The sequence below is a fragment of the Pelophylax lessonae genome (genome assembly GCF_965119305.1).
Source record: "Pelophylax lessonae genome assembly, chromosome: 8".
Classification (NCBI taxonomy): domain Eukaryota; kingdom Metazoa; phylum Chordata; class Amphibia; order Anura; family Ranidae; genus Pelophylax; species Pelophylax lessonae.
In genome coordinates, this window is record NC_138775.1 from 19,627,493 (window position 1) to 19,647,081 (window position 19,589).

Below are 19,589 nucleotides of genomic sequence, written 5' to 3' on the forward strand. Positions count from 1 at the left end.
GTGGAACTAAATCCCCATTTTTATTTATGGATTGTCTCCATATTTGATAGTAATTTCTTTTGCATGGTTGCGCTATTCTTTTTTAATATACATGTTGCTTGGTCCATAGCTGCACCGGCTTTAGATATACATGTTCAGGGTTTGCTCCCCCAATTTTTTGCTTGTTTATTATGTATTCGGTCTGACCAGACTTATGAGGTTGAGCATCCCATCCCCCACACACACCTGTACTCTATTGGTGTCCTCTATCAAGTAGATATAGGAGGAGTCCCCTGCAGTGCATTAGCACACCTTCCCAGCAAGGAGTGTTGTCTCCAAGGGTAAGAGAGGCTGGATTCACCCCTTTTTTATGGATAGTGTAGGACCCACCGATAATGGGGTACTTTGACGCAGTGGTGGGCTTGAGCACGATATGGCCATATGGTGGAACTAAATCCCCATTTTTATTTATGGATTGTCTCCATATTTGATAGTCATTTCTTTTGCATGGTTGCGCTATTCTTTTTTAATATACATGTTGCTTGGTCCATAGCTGCACCGGCTTTAGATATACATGTTCAGGGTTTGCTCCCCCAATTTTTTGCTTGTTAATTTTTACATTGTTTGGTTGGGATTTGTAGTTTAGTACTGGAGGTGGGGTACCTGGTTAGGTTGAGTGTTGGCTTTGGGTTTCCTAGTGGGGATAATTGTTGGCTTTGGCTTCCTAGTTATGTTGGGTTGGGGTTCCTAGTTGAAACTTTTGTGTACTAGACGTTTTGGTATCTACCTTGGGGCAATGAGAACTCTCTCTCATTTTCATTGGGTCTGAAACTTCATGTGCTGAGAATTCCTACAGCAGAACTAATTGTAGCAATTGTAAGAGGCAGAATAACAACGTTCTGCTCTGCGGGGTTCCTTATACTGCAATGTCACAGCATGGGGCGATTCAGTTGGGCAGTCGGAGATGCTTGATTTGAACACTGAGCCGCCTGGGGCAAGGACACCAGTCATAGCCAACACCCCACCGGGAGGGGGGTGGGTGAGAAATATATTGCACTGTTTTTATTACACCTTTTTATTTTTTTCTTACTGGAATGGAGTTTTTTTTTTTTCTTCCAATTAGCATTTTAAAGGAAACTCATCAGAATAAGAATATGGGAGGTGCAATTGTCACCCCTATCCCTGGCTTTACAACATAATGTTTCCCCCTTGACAAACACATCTGCAGTTCAGGAATTTGTGTGTGCTTGTGTGTTTTTTTTATGATTGACACTTTTTTATTAAATATTTTTTGTATTTTTTTCAATACAAAAAGGAGAACAAGCAGCCCCGGGAAATCTTGAAAGAATCCACTAGCAATCCATTATGGAGTACATACATTATTTCACTTAGATAACGAATGAAGCCCTCAAATCTGCAGCTAAGGTCAGCTACAATATAGTGCATAAACTACAGAAAAAAAAAATAAAACTAGTTATATAAAAAATATTGTAGTCGCTTCCTGAAAAAAAAATCATTCCTAATAACTTCATACCCAAAGAACTAGATAAGATGCCAACTAGTTTCTTATAGAAGAAATACAGAAATGGCTCGTTTCCACTGAGCAGTTCGGTTCGGTACGCAATTTTTGCCATTTCCATTGTGAATCGTACCGTACCACTTTTTTTGGACCCTTTTGTTGGGGTATCAGGCACATTAGTACCGTACCAACAGGGTGGAGCTACACTCTGCAGAACTTTGATTGGTTAACAAAAAATCATCGATCACAGCTTTCCTGCTACACCACGCCTATCATAAAAGGGTACTATTGGCAGTGGAAACGCAAGGTTTACCGTTCCGAACCGTACCGTACCGTACTGAACCGAACCGTACCGTACCACCAAAAGTAGCAATGAAAGGAAAAAAGAGAAAACGAAGTTAAGGGAGATTAGACAGAGCTTGTCACTCCTGGGTATAGAGAAAGTCAAGACCATAAGTGGAAAATGGTCTTTAGGAGCTCATTGGAGGATCCTCTGAGATGCCAGGGTTCCCAAACTGCACGGTGACGGTCTACCTTATCAGTCAGACGTGCCATTGGGGACTCCAAAATATCTTCATCTTTGATGCTAGCATAGAGTGGCTGCCATTTAAGATGTGACTGGTCAGTTTCTTGGCTAATCTAGGTATTTTAGGGCTACTCTCCCCCCCCCCCCCCCCCAACATTTTTGGGTGGAAGGGAATATCTACATTGAATATCCGGTGGAGGAGATTTTGGACCCAGCGCCAGTATGCTTGCAAAGAAGGGCATTGCCACTAGATATGAAGCAAAGTGCCACGGTCTCTATGACACCTCCCAGCAATGATCTGAAACCGATGGGTATATGGCATGTAGGCGGGTAGGGATCATGTACCAAAAAAATAGCACTTTGTATGTATTTTCCTTGTAAAGAGTACAAATAGAGCTTTTGGCTGCCCGGGACCATATGATCCGTCACTGTTCAGTGGAGAGCTCTTCCCGAAGAGCCTGCTCCCATTTCAGCATATAACTGATTCTCCTGAGAGTTCATATTGTACGTGTGTTAATCGTTTATATACACTCACCGGCCACTTTATTAGGTACACCTGTTCAATTGCTTGGTAACACAAATTGCTGATCAGCCAATAGCACGACAGCAACTCAATGCATTTAATCGTCTGGATGTGGTAAAGACACATTGCTGAAGTTTACACCGAGCATCAGAAGGAGGAGGAAAGGGGGATTTAAGTGACTTTGAATGTGGCGTGGTTGTTGGTGGCAGACGGGCTGGTCTGAGTATTTCAGAAACTGCTGATCTGCTGGGATTTTCACGCACAACCATCTCTCGGGTTTACAGAGAATAATTTGAAAAAGAGAAAATATCCAGTGAGCAGCAGTTGTGTGGAGGAAAATGCCTTGTTGATGTCAGAGGAAAATGGGCAGACTGGTTCCAGATGATAGAAAGGCAACAGTAACTCAAATAACCACTCGTTACACCCAAGGTATGCAGAATACCATCTCTGAACACACAACACATCCAACCTTGAAGCAGATGGGCTACAGCAGTAAAAGACCACTCCCAGTGCCACTCCTGTCAGCTAAAAACAGGAAACTGAGGATACAATGCACACAGGCTCAACAAAACTGGACAATAGAAGATTGGAAAAACGTTGCCTGGTCTAAGTCTCGATTTAAGCTGCAACATTCGGATGGTAGGGTCAGAATTCTGCGTGAACAACATGAAAGCATGGATCCATCCTGCCTTGTATCACCGGTTCAGGCTGGTGGTGTAATGGTGTTGGGGGATATTTTCTTGGTTCACTTTGGGCACCTTAGTACCAGTTTGAGCATTGATTAAACGCCACAGCATACCTGAGTATTGTTGCTGACCATGTCCATCCCTTTATGACTACAGTGTCCCCATCTTCTGATGGCTCCTTCCAGCAGGATAATGCAGCATGTCATAAAACTCAAATCGTCTCACCACTGGTTTCTTCACCATGACAATGAGGTCACTGTCCTCCAATGGCCTCCACACTCGCCACATCTCATCCAACAGAGCACCTTTGGGATGTGCAGCCGACAAATATGCAGCAACTAAGTGATGCTATCATGTCAATATCAGTGGCGGCCGGTGTATTGAGGGCGCAGGGGCGCCGCCCCCCCATCCATGCATCCTGCCCCCTAATCTGCATGCAGGGCGCTGGATGCATGGAGCTTAATGGCAAGCTGGTCTCTGCATTGATGGGGGCACGGCAAGCTGGTCTCTGCATTGATGGGGGCACGGCAAGCTGGTCTCTGCATTGATGGGGGCACGGCAAGCTGGTCACTGCATTGATGGGAGGGCATGCTGGTCACTGCATTGAATGGGGGCATGCTGTAGTAACTCTGCATTGATGGGGGCACACTATACTTTGATTACTGAAGGCCCCTTTCAACCTTTTGTGACCTCAAAAGTCATGCAATTTTTTTTGCCGCGTTTTTTGCCGCAAAGCAATGCCTATTCGATTTTTTTTTTTCTGTTTGCGCCCCCCCAAAAAAATTTTGAGCACCATCCGCCACTGGTCAATATGGACCAAAATCTCTTAGGAATGTTTCCAAAACCTTGTTGAATCTATGCCACGAAGAATGAAGGAAGTTCTAAACGCAAAAGGAGGTCCAACCCGATACTAGCAAGGTGTAACTAATAAAGTGGCCAGTGAGTGTATATCCGAGACGAAGCCTTTTTGCGACAGGCCAGAAAGGATTAAGTGCTCAAATGTAGACAATTTGGAAAACAGAAGGTTAGGTGCGAAAGATAGACAAAAAAAAAAGCTCCACTGGGCAGATCATGCTTCTTTCGGAGTTCCTCAAAGGAAAGTAGCATACATGTTACAGGGTTCACTAGGTGGCCATAGTGAAAGAGGATCCTTCAGCCATGGGTAAATCATGTGATGAGTAAGACTGTCCGGCAACTTAGGATTGTAAAGGAAGGCTGTCGGTAAAGAAGCTTCAGGTTGGAGGGGTTGTGCTTGTTATAACTGTTGCCAAGTATTGTGCAAAAGAGAGGCAGAAGGTATGTCCACATCAGTATTCCACAATAGGTTTTTTTTCGGGGGAGACGGGGCTAGACAAAGTTTATCTATTTCAGTCCAGTGGTTACACCCTGGGAGGGTAGCCCATGAGGCTATGGCCCTCACTGGAAAGAAGAGAGAACAGATCCCTGGTGCGAACATCCACAGAATCCTATGGCGGTATGAGAGACAACCTTATCCTGTGCTCCCGCCGGGTCACGGCCCTGCGCATTTCGCCCTCTGAGCGATCCTATGTTTTATTGTTTCAGAAGATCTGCCTGAAGTTTTGGAACCTGCACCAGGGGAATGGGTACCAGTAGAGTCAGGAAACAATACAGAATCTTGGGCAAAATCGTAATTTTAACTGATACTATATGACCCAGCCAAGAGATTCTGTAGTGTCTCCATTTGGTTAAAACAGATCTGATAGACCCAACAAGAGATTTAAAGTTTGCTTCATACAGAGAATGGTATTGTGACGTGATATGTCACGTACCTGGTGGGTAGAGCCTGAATGTGCGGAGGAAGGCCTCTCTTACACCTCTGACTCCGAGCCCCTGATAGAGTAAACAGGAGGCGCAAGAGTGCAGAGTCGCACGAGTGCCGGTAGACGTGCAGGCTGCAGAACTGCTGGCAGAGTAGCGCACCAGAAGGCGACAGATGTCCCGGTAGCAGATGGGCCAATGCAGCAACTTGTAAGCTTCAAGGGGAACTGGAAGATAGAGTCAGACAAGCCGGGTCATACACAGAGCGATTGGGTCAGGTGCAGGCGGGGAGACTGGAGAATGGTCAAGGAACAGACTGGGTTCGATGCAGGAATAGTCAGAGGCAAGCCGGGTCAGTATTTCGGGAGCAGATGCAGGTAACCGGGAACAGGACAATCACAGAACGCTGTAGACGAAACAGCACTGATCCTAGGAGCAGATCATGCTTAAATAGCCCGTTTGGCGCCTAAACTGTCACAAGATGCGCCGCGCACATTTTTGTGCGCATGCGCATCCCTGCGCCTATGCGCCAAATTAGCGCGCACAAACGCACCTCTTCCTTGGGAGGTTCAAGGGACATGGGCTTCCCTGCAGTTACCTACTTGTCCTTTGGCAGAACTTTCCAGACATGATGTGAACCCTGAGATATTTGATGGCAGTAGTTTTCTACGTGAAGGGAAAAGTTCAGGAATTCTAATTCCAGTGGCTGCCTACTTGGTCAAGGTAGTGACCCACGAAGTAGTGCAGCCTAAGATTAGTCCACACTGAGGTCACGGGGGTGATAATTGATTACTCAGTGATGCTATCCCTATGTAGTGAGGCTGCAGTCTTTCTAATCTGATCTCCCTTGTCTCTCTGTAGACCGGTTACCCTCAACTCCCGGGTGGCTCTGATCTGTCTCCCGCCAGAGCGATATATTGTTCCTCCTGAAACCAAGTGTGAGATTGCAGGCTGGGGGGACACACAAGGTGAGTCACATTGTCCTGTCATTGTACAAAGTCCCCTCTGGGGTTTCTGTGAACTTTAACATTCATTGTCCGTTTGAGGTTGATGAGAATTTATTCATATAAATCCGTGAATTTATTTAACCACTTCAGCCCCGGAAAGGTTTTACCCTCTTAATGACCAGGCCATGTTTTTGCGATTTGGCACTGCGTTGCTTTAACAATTGCGCGGTTATGCGACGCTGTACCCAAATACAATTCATGTCCTTCCCCCACCCCACAAATAGAGCTTTCTTTTGGTGGTATTTGATCACCTCTGCAGTTTTTAGATTTTGCTGTTTAACCACTTGACCACCGGAGGATTTTGCTGTCTTCCGTCCAGGCCACTTTTTGCGATTTGGCGCTGTGCAACTTTAACTGACAATTGCGCGGTCGTGCGACGCCGTACCCAAAAGAAATTTACGTCCTTTTTTTCCCACAAACAGAGCTTTCTTTTGGTGGTATTTGATCACCTGTGCGATTTTTACTTTTTGCGCTATAAACAAAAAAAAAAGCATTTATTTTGAAAAAATAACAATATTTTTAACACTTTTTTTTTTTTTATATGAAATTCCCCCCCAAAAAAATGTAAAAATCAATTTTTTTTTTTAATTTTTGGCCAATTTGTTTTCTGCTACCTATGTTTGGTAAAAAAAATCGCAATAAGCGTATTTTGATTGGTTTACGCAAAAGTTATTGCGTTTACTAACAAAGGGAAAGATTTCTGTCATTTTTGGTGTTTTTTTTTTTTAACGCGTAATGGCGGTGATCTGCGAATTTTTTTTTTTTTTTTTTTTTTTTTTTTTTTACAGGACTGCGACATTTCGGCGGACAGATTGGACCCTTGACTGACATTTTTGACACTTTTGGGGGTATCAGTGACATTACTGCAGTAATCAGTGCTATACATATGCACTGTTACTGTAAAAATGACACTGGCAGTGAAGGGGTTAATTTTATTGGAGAGGGAGGGGTTAATGTATGCCTGGTGCTTACTGATGTGTGTGGGGGGAGGTGACTGAGTGACAGAAGGACAGATCGCATGTTCAGCTATGCTGAACACTCCGATCTGTCAGTCCCTGTCACTATGGAGATCCGCCCGCTCTGTTTACACAGGCGGGCGGATCTCCTCACTCGATTCCCCGACGATCAGGGCAGAGCAGCGGCGATCGCCGCTGCTACTCCCCTGGCCCGACTCCCGCTGTGAATGAAAACAGCGGGAGCGCGCCTCACGCGCCGCCTACAGGGGGAGGAGTCCAGCGACGTAGGTCTACGTCGCTGGACGGGAACGAGCCACTTTGCCGCAGTACGCTCCATGTGAGCGGTCGGCAAGTGGTTAAACCAAAATAGAGCGACAATTTAGAAAAAAAAATAAATATTTTTTTACTTTCTGCTATAAAACATTCTCCATAAAGAAATTTTTTTAAAAATCTAATTTTTTTTTTTTTATCAGTTTAGGCCAATTTGTATTCTGCTACATATTTTTGGTTAAAGAAATCCCAAAAAGCATATATTAATTGGCTTGCGCAAAAGTTATAGCATTTACAAACTATGGGATATGACACCAATACAGTGATCAGTGCTAAATAATATGCACTGTTACTGTATAAATGACACTGACAGGGAAGGGGTTAATACTGGGGGGGGTCCTAAATTGTGCTTGCTAACTGTCGGGGGGGGGGGGGGCTCTGTGACAGGCACACAGAGATCGGTGTTTCTGCTTAGCTGAGACACACGATCCCACTGTGCCTGTGTGACAGGAGAGCCGCCTGTTCTGTTTACATAGGCAGTTGGCTCTCCCGTCAGTTTCCCTGAAGATCGCAGGGGGGTGGCGGCTATTGCGCCGCTCCTCCCGTGGTCTGGCTCCCGCTGTGTCTAATCACAGCGGGAGCGTGGCTCATGCATGCTGCCGGGACCGCGTGCATATAATCACGTAGATCTACGTGACTATGCGCAGCCGAGCTGCCCTGCCGCAGTAAATCTGCATGGGGCGGTCGGCAAGTGGTTTATGCGGAACTTTGAGCAAATGTTAATAAAAAGATAAAAAAAATTCAGTTTTTTTACTCCCAAAATATAAATCCTCACTGCAGCCTTCCCTTCAGTCTTGCACCGTTGTATCGGTGTTCTGACGAAAACTCCAGATCACCAAAATCTCCAATCACGTCACTTCTGGTGACTTTACAGCAGGAATAATTGGAAATTTGGATGAGTTGCTGTTTTCACAGACCGCCGGCAGCCTATACACTCCAGAACACTCTATAATGCGTGGACATTGTTAGCAACTAACCAACAACATGGCTGCCTCCAAGGCGGTGACAACTTTTTTTACACCTTACCCGGTGTTCTGTGAAAAGCGGCAACTGGTCGTGTACTGGAGTGTATTGGCTGCCGATGGTCTGTGAAAATGGCAACTCATCAATCTCCAATTATTCCTGCTTTAGAGTCACTGGAAGTGACATGGTTGGAGATTTTGGCAAGTTGGAGTTTTCAGCAGAACACCGTCTCCTCACCCGTACTGAAGTTGCTTCCTCTGATTTCACTGCAGACTGTGAGCTTCTCACAATATGCATTACAAGCTTGAGCAAGTCGGAGCCCATCTCAATTACTGTCTGAAGGACATCCAGCCTCATCTAGCTCTTTCCGCCCCACCCCTTTCATTTATTGGAATTCAGTTTTTAGTCATAGAGGCTCAGCTTCACATGTGGGTTACCTAGGGCTGTCTGTAGGCAAATACAGCCTGTCTAGGAAAGCCCACTCCTCCAGACTGACCTCCAACCTTCAAAGCATCTCTGCTTGTATCAGGACTGTTCTTGTTCAAGCTGTGCTTTAATGGAGGTTGAGAGCGGTCTATACCAATTGGCAGGTTTCCTGGTTGCCAAAGCGCAGCTCTGAGAAAAAACATGCAAATTGCCTAGATTGGAGTTTCCCTAAAATAGAGACCCCCTCCATTCATTGTGGGAGCTCTCCGCCTTCCAGGCTCTGGCAGTCCCAGTGAGCGGTGTATCAATATTTATAATGCCATCCTTTTTATCATACGTTGTCTGTGTTGTCTCCTCCAGGTACCGGGAACGAGGACGTCCTGAAGGTGGCCCGCTTCGAAATAATCAGCAACGAGGAATGTAACAAGGGGAGCACAAAGATCCGCGCACAGGAAAGTGAGATCTGCACCAAGCCAATGCCAATCGAAGTTGGAGCCTGTGAGGTCAGTTCTAGGGTCCAACAAACATGCATACACCGCTCAAGCCAAAAGGGAAGAGTACAACATATCCGTTGCAGGTGCTCGCTTCGGGTCCCAACCGTAGAGCAGGGATCCTCAAACTACGGCCCTCCAGCTGTTGCGGAACTACACATCCCATGAGGCATTGTAAAACTCTGACATTCACAGACATGACCAGGCATGATAGGAATTGTAGTTCCTGAACAGCGAGAGGGCCATAGTTTTAAGACCCTTGCCGTAGACCATCAAGATACCAGAGAAAGATATGTCCGCACTCCACAGCTGGGATAAGATTATGAAGTTCCTTTTATTCATCGTCAGACCAGACAGACAGGGGACAGGTAGACAGGTTAACGTTTCACACAACAAACCGTTCACAACCAACGGTGTGTCATGTGAAACCTTAACCTGTCTACCTGTCTACCTGTCCCCTGTCTGTCTGGCCTGACGATGAATAAAGGAACGTCATAATCTTATCCCAGCTGTGGAGTGTGGCCGTATCTTTCTCAGGTATCTTCAAGGTCAGTTCTAGACATCAGAGATACAGAACTAAAGGGGATTTGTCAGTTGGCAGAATGAGAACTGCTATGGCTGACTTGTTTTAGAAGGTGCGAGTTCCAGGCTGTCATTCTGATCCCAGGCTTCACTAAGTTAGTCAGCGACCTGGAACAAGTGTGCAGCCCGCAAAGTATCCTGACACCGGATATGCATACTGGTGCGTGAATCCCTAAGCCAAGCAGCCAGGATGAGAATGATGACCATGGGGCCTTCACCATCAGAAATGGCAGTTCTCGAGTTTCTGTCCTGACCAGCCCTACCAAGGGCTACACACAGCAGGAATTCCTACCAATCTCGACAAATTTTAGGTTGGATTTTTTCTCGTAGTGGTCACTGGGAGACCTAATGGAACTCTGGGCACCCAAAGAACAGTCCTTTGTCTACAGCCTGCATTGCAATCAGGGCTGCGGAAGTTTTTTTTTTTTTTTATTTCTTTATTTAGTAAGAGGCTGCAATACAATTAGAGGTAGGGCACATCAGATAAAAAATAAAACGGTGCAATCTGACAACAGCATTATAAACAGCATTTCCCTGAAGGTTACAGTAGCTGTAAAACTAATATAGGCAACCAAGACAGACAGGTGGGTTCAGTCCCCTCCTGGGTATGCAAAACAACAGACAAAGCAAATGTTACAGAGATTGGCGGGTCAAGGGACCAGTAAACCGCAATTACAGAAAACTTAAGCGTGTCAGGTACCAGGGTGGTACCAATTGACGGGCTCCTGCACAGAGCAGGAGCAGGAAACGGTGACTACAAACCATGGAGTCAGTCGGGGAATGAGCAAGCAGCAGGGATATAAACTACAGAAGACCCCAGTCTTGGGGAGAAAGCGCGGCTATTTACAGAGGGGAAAGTGAGTGGTAGGGGCAGGAAACACAGGATGAAGAGGAAAAAAAAAGTAAAAGAGGCAAGGAGGAAGGGAGCAAGAGGAAAGCTGGAAGCTGGAGACAGTGAGCTCCTGCAGGTAGGCGTCCGTACACGTGAAGTAGTCCCACGGTCCCCATTTGTCCCGAAAGGCCTGTTCCCGATTGTACAAAGTAGCCGACAAGTCCTCCATATTAAACGACAGGGTGTACCTATAATAATGTGACAACTGAAAGATACACTAGCAGCACTTATATAGAGAATAAATCCCTAAACATCAACATAGAGTCTCTTTAATCGATGAATGTGAATACATATGCAATGTCCATCCATATACTATGAGCATAAGAAGTCCAAAGATCCACCTCCACCGCTGTGCAGGTACGCCCTAAACAGCCTTCACCACACCACTGTGCAAGCCCTATGGTATTGAACTCACCAGAGCCCACTGAATACAGGCCAAATGGGTGTCTTTGACTCCAAAGGTCTAAATCCGACTCCAGGTGGAAGGTAATGGACCCCTCTCCTCACTCATAGAACCATGCCAATGTGTGTTACATGTAAATGGATGGAATGACAGCATATAGCGTGATATTGTAAAACCACACGTTTATTCACACATGAAAAAAACTCTGCAATAGTTGCACTCACAAACGATCAAGTTGTAAAGGCATATAATGAGGTAAACTTGCGTCATGTCAGCTCCCACTGATGTTACGGTCGCCACTCGGTACCAAGGTAGGCAAACCTCCGGGCATGACCCAAAACGCTGGAACCTTGTGAACGCGGAACCACGCCCTGACCGGTTTCGTCAACGAAGTACTTCTTCTGAGGGCGTGGTCTCGCAGTCCGGTCACTGGTATATGTACTTAGAGGAATGGGTGGCCCTCTAGTTGCGGGATGACGTGAACCATACGGCCGCAACGTCATCACGCCTATCTCCATAGACAAAGATATGCTTTCTGCCCTGACTACATCTACACCTCAATCTCCATTCCAAAGTTAACCCCATAATGCCTGATCACTCAGGCTAAATGGGTATTCTGGACAACGGGGTCATCGGAGGTAATATGTGCATATATATTACTTTGATAATACATAAAACAAATACCAAATATAATATTACAATGCTCGGTCCTCCATATCCCAAAGCTCCCCAACCTTGGAAAACCACAGAGATCTCGTGGGCGCATCAGGTGATCTCCAGCAGAGGGGTATGCAGGCCTTGGCAGCAATTAAGAGCTGGATAGTCAGAGAGGACTTGTATTTTTTAACGGGCCGATGGATGCAGTGCAGCAGACACACAGCAGGATCATCCGCCACGTCAACGTTAGTAAGCTGTTTGACGCTGGCCACTGCTCGCCAAAATGGTTTGACCAATGGGTATTCCCAGAAAATATTAAACATCGTCCCCGTGGCTTCATTACAACGTCAGCATTTATCCGATACCAGGGGGAAACAACGATGCAATAAAGATGGCACCCTATACCAGCGCGTGAGAACCTTATATCCCGTTTCCTGGATCTTAGTGGCGATAGAGGATGGCTGCAGAAGTTTGTGCTTCGTGTTTAGTAGAAGGCAGGTGCTACAAACTGGTTGTTGTGTAGTTTAATTATGATCTGCATTTTAGTTTCTTTACAGCTCCTCAGGGGCAGAGATTCTTTCAAGCCCTCTGTGGGAGTGAGGCATCGTCATAATGACTCCCTTCTTGGAGTCTATTGAGAGACGCAGGATGTTTTTAACCTTCAGGTTATAACTTCCACCTACAGGATGATTGGACCCTGTGTCCCTCAATGGACTCCAAGAAAAGGATTTTATGATGAGTACAAATCCTATTTTATTGAAGGAGCTTATGTCTGAAGTTGGCATCAAATGAAGTGGAAACGGTAGACCTTAGACGACGTGTGAATAGAAAACCACATGGCAGCCTTGAAAACCTGGAAAAAACATTCCACATGGAACAAAAATGAACAATGCTACCACTCTGAAATCCAATTAGGTTGGATACCCTGCAAGCCATAGGTACACAGCAGCTATACAGGTTAAAATCCAATCTTTATTGAAAACGATGTTGGGGTAAAATATACCAAGAAGAAAACAGTTGACATATTTTAGCCTATACAGGCCTCGGTTATGACCAGGGATTTTTTTTTCTTGGAGAATACTGTAGGTGCAGGAACTCCCCCCCCCCCCCCCCCCTTCTGAGTCACCCCTTGCCTACACCCACTACCCACCTTTTGAGCACTGTCCCTTGGTTCCACTCCCTACCCACCTCCCATGCCCCAACAAAATACTTCACCCAGCAATAAAAGATCCACCCCGGCAAAATTAGACCCCCCCTTCCAGTAGCAACAACGGCTCTTCCAGCAACCATTATCAATAGATCAGCCAACAATAGACCTCTACCTCAACAGGAGATCCCTACCAACAACAATAAGACCCCCCCCCCCCAGCAACAATAGACCCTCACACAATAACAGATCCTTACCAGTGACAATAGATCCTCAAACACACCCCTTGCTATTACATACATTCAGTGCTGGGACTGTGTTCCCCCGCATTCCTGCTGGAAAAAAAGCCCTGGTTATGACTAAGGCCTGCATAGGCTGAAACGCATCAACTGTTTTGTTCCTGGCTTTTACCCTAACATCGTTTTCAATAAAGATGGGAATTTAACCTGTCAATCTGCAGACTCCTTTTAACTGTTGTATTCCACATGGAAAAGTTCTTGTGGCCGTAGGAGCTTAAAAGGACCCAGGACTGGAAACGCAACTGGTAGACGCAACAGGCCAACAGAGGAGTGTATGCTGCATTAATAAGAGCTCAAACTGTCTCTCTTTCAGTTGGAAGAAATAGCAGTGCACTCTTCAGGGTCTTGCTCTCCTGTTAAATACTGGAGCAACTCGGAGTCAAATAGTCCAAACGGGTGATGACTCAAAAGCCACTAAATCAGAGAATCTGTAGGTGAAGTTGTGGCCTCTGCTGTCAGAATCAGCAAATAAGTATTTGATTTGGACCATACAGTTTTTTGCATGACTGTAGGGTTTTTAGTACTTCGTTAAAAGGGCAGAGGAACGGTCTACATCCAATGGAGTTGAAGAAGACTGATGGTGGAATAAAGCCTCGTACACATGCACCGATTGTTGGCCGACCGATCGGCCGTCTTTTGTCCAGTGTTGTTGTGTTGGTTGAAATGTGCTCTAGACGAATTTTGTCGGCCAACAACAACCAACTGCAGAAGTGATGTCATGTTCTGGTCTACTTTTCGTGTGTTTTTTCTTCTCTGAGCATGCCCAGTCTTGCTCATAACATTTTTGTCTGCCGAAATCTGTACTGACTGAAGAACAATTGGCCGTTCTGGTGACGGCCAACAAAAATTTTATAGCATGCACACCAGATTTTGTTCGGCCGAAAAGTCGCGGTCGGTTGTCGGAAGCATCATACTAACAAGCCGACAATCGGCCGATCGGACGTTGGCCGAAAATTTGCGGCCAACAATCGGTGCGTGTGTACGAGGCTTAAGACTCTAGGAGCTGAGGACAACATAGCTCCAGGCTGCATACATTGATGTAAGCAGCCCCAGAGACATTAGTGTGCGCTGGGGTCACTCAATACAAGGAGACTGCCCAACTGACACCCCCCCCCCCCCCCCAACTGGGATTTTAAAGGTGCCCAGTGACCTAAGAAGTAGATAAATTTAGTTCCTGATGCTCTTGCTAAGTGAGTCTTCAGAGACCGGGCCAGCGCTGAGGCAATATCAGCAGCTCTGAACCTTGAAAGGGCTCCACAGCTAAAGTTACCAGAACATTATGGGGTTGATTTTACTAAAACTTGCGAGTGCAAATTCTGGTGAAGCTGTGCATGGTTGCCAGTCAGCTTCTAATTTCAGCTTGTTCAAATATGCTTTTGGCACAAAAAAAAATCCTGTAAGCTGATTGGTTTCTGTGCAGAGTTGCACCAGATTTTGCGCACTCCAGTTTTATTAAAGCGTCCCTTGTGAAAACCAAGGCCTGGAGGTCATTAGTAGGCTATCCCCACAGCATGCTGTCCAGTGGGTACTGGATACTACACCCCAAAGCTAGGGTGAGCATGGTCATGCCAGTAACTGCAAACGAGACAAGGCCCCAGAAGCAATATAGAGAGGAACATTAATTAAACAAATTTTGAAGAATGGTGCTAACAAAAAAACAAGTTTTCGCTGCAGAAAAGACACCCATCTTCCGACGACACAAGCAAAATTGAGGCATGCTGGAAGTACAGGTGGTCCCCGGGTTACAAACAAGATAGTGACTGTAGCTCCAGCCATAAGAATCGTTTTTAAATAGGTTGTAAACCCATTTTTTTTTCCACCCTGAAAGAGAAACACATAATGAGCTAGTATGCATCGCATACTAGCTCATTATGTAATACTTACCTTAGAACGAGCCCCCGCCGTGCCGCCCGCTTACCTCTATGACGGGCGACATGTTCAGTCGCCCGTCTTCCGGGATCGCGGCATCCGGCCATCTGATTGGCCGGAGCTGCGGTGCCGTCACTCCCGCTCACGCGCGCGGAAGCCGACGGTCACGGCACGGGGCTCTGAAGGAACGGCACCAGCGGCCGTTCCTTCAGAGCACATGCGCCAGTGACGTCACTGGCTGCATGGAAGGTAAATATCTCCTAAACGGTGCATGTTTAGGAGATATTTACAGTACCTATAGGTAAGCCTTATCATAGGCTTACCTATAGGTACAACTTGCAGAGGAGGGTTTACTTCCTCTTTAAGTTTTTTGGATAGCATAGGGAAGGGTTAACACCCCCGGACCATTTTTTTTTTTGCTGTCTGTGCCCCTGTTCAGAAGATTTCACCCCACTTTGTCCCTAATGACAACTAGCTTTTGAAAATTTTGGGTTGTTGTGGAAACAAAGATTGGTGATAAAGCTTCAGTGGAGACATATTTTTCCCATGAGAACTCTTACAGGGGTGAATTTCCCTTCCTAGGGGAGATTTCCCCTCACTTCCTGTTGTCTCCCTCCATTTGTAAGTAGGAGTCATTTGTAACCCGGGGACCGCCTGTAGGTGGAATTATCATGGGCTGATCCTCCTGTAGGTGGCAGTATAAGCCAAAGGTTAATTCCTGTGTCCCTCATTGGATGAGGGGGAAACAAAAAGCTGCCGTGGTGTTTGCTGTAAATTCGATCGCCTCCTAATATGTGTAGGGAGGGATAATGGGGGAATATAAAGTGTCATCCTCCTCCTTCTGCTTCTTTCAGGGTGATTATGGAGGTCCACTGGCTTGTCTGACCCATGAATGCTGGGTGCTGGAAGGGGTGATTATCCCAGCTCGTGGCTGCGGAAAGAGGAACGTTCCAGGTGTCTACACACGGGTCTCTGTGTATGTGGACTGGATCAATAAAGTGATGAAGATGATGTGATGGCGACACGGCATGTAATCTACTGTGAATAGACTTTGGGGTGAGGGGTGGGGGTGTAGATGGAGGATGATGATGATGAGGATGAGGATGATGATGATGAGAGCGTCTGAAGTGGTATATGAGGATTTTGTTTTTATTCTGCAATCAGATTGTTTTGTAAATAATGAGGCTGTATGAAAGGAGAACTGTCTGTGTTCCTGATAATCTGTGTTTGTCCCGGGATCATAGAGGGATCCTTTCAGATATTGTCATATTGAGCTGAATATAATTTTTAGATGTGAAATTCCCATTTATGCAGACTTTGCTGTTCCCGACTTCTATGGTTATTTCGATGGTTGTATGTTATACACACATGTAGCAGATTTTCTTTTCTACGCACAATGATAATTTACAATCCCAGTGCCAGATATTCTTAACAGAAGTTGCATCTTTTTTGTATTTGCAATGAAATAAAATCTTTATTTAAGTGTGATCAGCCGTGTTTCTGTTTTCATGTTAAGAGGACCTGTAAGGCATGTCTCTTCCAATCAAGAGGCCAAAAAGGCTAAACTGGAAATTCATGGCAACTAACCTAAACCTACACTATGGAAAAGGTGTGTACATCTAATTCAATAGGACAAATCACATGTATACACTAACAGCGCTACCACATGTATACAAGATATTAAACATGCATATTATAAACAATGATGTGGGTGAAAGTCCAGCCAAAACAAGCATCACTTGGAAAAGTCCCAAAACTGTTTATCCACAGAGTCCATAAATCTGGCATGCACCACCACTTCACCGGCATGCCCCCCAAGAAGTGCCCACGTACCTCAAGGTGGGGAATAATGCGCCAAACTGATGTACAAAAAGGAAGAACCTCCGACCCACAGGACTGCTCTGGATCTCCAAAAGGCTGGTACCTGGATCAATCCTCATGTATACCATATGTCATGCAAATAATAGGCTCATAGTGTGAATCCGTAAACACACTTAATTTATTGTTAAAAAACCAAGCCCAAATAATGTGCACTCAAAGGTAAAATATAACAAAGCTCATCAAACATGTCCCAGTCCGGGCTCCTTGGTTGTCATACCGTCCACACTCGTTTGGCCGAGACCGCAGCTAGGAAACCGCCGCCAGACTTCCGGGTGCTGATCTGACGTCAGGCGCTCGGGACGTATCGTTGCTATGGTCACCGCGTGCTCACGCCCTTTTTTTTACGCGTTTCGTCACTGGCGGACTTCTACGGAGGGTGCGAGCACGCGACGCCATCACTCCCATTTTAATATGCGGCAAAGACGGGCGGAAGTATCCACTGGCGGACTCCATAACTACTGGCAATGAAGCCGTCAGGTGTCATCCATAATCTCCGCCCCTCTCTATCCACCACGAAAGTGTCCATCGGGCAATCGACCTTCCATTGGTAAACAAAATAGATCGTGCTAAGCCGTCATATTACTATGATCAGCCGCACGAGTCTATAATACCATGCAACTTGATACTGTAATCTTAATCAACTCTTAATAAAAGCGTACACATGGACATATATAGCGATCATGTATATATTAAAACTAAACCATATGTCCTAAAAGAACACACAATTCATACCAATGCTGTGGGTACTCCCCTACTACCGGCCATTAATTGTCCGCAGCTCTTGGTCTACAGGAGCCACCATGCGGGAATATTCATGGGCCCATCTATATCATTAGAGGGGACCACTGCAATAGACTCAAAGTGATGACTACAACTCCAGGAATTAACCCCCTTCACATGGCCATTATCCTGTCTCCATACTTATAATTAAAGTCACAAGGCAGGACATAGTTAGCCATTAATTGTCATTAGAGGGATTAATATTCCATTGTGGATCCAATCATGGCAACTAAGGTATGGGGTGGGCTACCAACCTCAGGTCACCAATAAGTATGGTCGCCTGATAAGCGACCCTCTGTGTTCAAAATCCCTGAGTTCTGCATATGTGTACCTATATTACAACAAGGCAACTTAACATAATATACATAAATGAAAAAATATATATTTATGTGGAGAAATACAAATTTACCGCTAAAACTACAATTGGACACTGCCTCTATCTATATATAGGTTTTAATATAGGCAAGGCACTGATCCAACAGGCCTACATGCAGGCCAATTGAAAAGGGACCATACACTATAGATCCTATATATAAAAAGTATAATAAAATATTATATATATAAAATGTATAAAAAGCCACAAAAAATCAAGGATCTGACCCGAAAACCTCAGGGCCATCCTGGACTGGCGCTAAAATACAGAGAACCTCCAGAAACAAGAAATAATCCATAATAAAGAAGAAAAAAAAAGGAGAAACAAGGTTCTGAATTTGGAGACCATCAGCATAAGAACAAAAAGGACCTAGATCTTAACAGTTGCTGATGAAGCAATTGAGATCCAGTTCCACATTAAGGCCGTTAGGCTGGAGGGAATTGGTGAGGTAGATACAATAGATCTCTCTTTTTGATATCTCCCTCTCCATGTCTTACTTATTTTTTCAATCCCCCAAAACACCAGACCTTTTCGGATCTTTATTGTGTTTATATTTAAAGTGCAATGAAACACTATGGTCCTTATATCCTTTACGGATGTTAGCGATATGTTCTCATACACGCTTTCCCAATGTTCTCTTTGTTCGCCCGATATAGATCATACCGCATGGACACAATAAGCCATATACCACGTGTGTGGACATGCAGGTAATGCAGTCCTTGATTTCAAAGGACTTTCCATTGGCGGGCGAAACGAATGAAATGTATCCCCTCAGATGAGTGCTTACCTGCCTACAGGATTTACATCTCCTGCAGGCATGAAAGCCCACCCTACTTTTCCAAAACAAACTAGGTTTGTTCGGAGGGTCCAACACTTTTTTCACAATTTTATCACCAAAGGTCGCCGCCTTCCTATATATAAATATAGGATCCCTCGGCAACACCTTCCCCAAGAATTTGTCCATGCATAGGACTCCCCAGTGCTTTCTAAAAACATTTTCCACATCCTTATGCTGGGCATTGAAGGCCGAAATGAAGCCCCAATCGTGGTGGTTATCAGCTACTTTGTCTTTTGCAATTAGGCAGGTTTCCTGTGAACTTTGACCAACCAATTTAACCGTGTGATCCAGGTCCGTGGCCTTATATCCCTTTTCAACGAAGCGATCCTTGATGATCTCTGCTTGCTGGAAGAAATCATTGTCTGTGGTACAATTCCTTCTTATGCGAAGTAATTGTCCATTAGGGATATTCTTAAGCCATTTACTATGATGGCAACTTTGAATAGGTAAGTATCCGTTCCTATCCGTTGGCTTAAAATAGGCTTGTGTGACTAAGGCGGAAGCCTGGATCATCACTTCAACGTCAAGGTAATGGATCACTTCTTTACTCCAGTTGAACTCTAGTTTGATATTATTAGAATTACTGTTCACGTACTCAGCAAAGTCTTGTAGTGACCTATCTGGGCCCGCCCAGATGAAGAAGAGGTCATCTATGTACCTTTTGTAAATAATTAATTCCTCTC

The 19,589-nt window shown here is 45.2% G+C and overlaps 1 protein-coding gene across 2 annotated transcripts in view; it reads left to right on the forward strand.

The window, feature by feature from the left end:
• Positions 1–16,052, forward strand: part of MST1 (macrophage stimulating 1) — a 35,831-nt gene extending 19,779 nt beyond the window's left edge. For both annotated transcript variants that reach the window (XM_082265364.1, XM_082265365.1), the window contains exons 16-18: positions 5,874–5,980; positions 9,055–9,197; positions 15,889–16,052. In XM_082265364.1, coding sequence (XP_082121490.1) covers positions 5,874–5,980; positions 9,055–9,197; positions 15,889–16,050 — 412 coding nt within the window. In that variant the 3' untranslated portion in view covers positions 16,051–16,052. The remainder of the gene's footprint in view (positions 1–5,873; positions 5,981–9,054; positions 9,198–15,888) is intronic.
• The last annotated feature ends 3,537 nt before the right edge of the window (positions 16,053–19,589 follow it).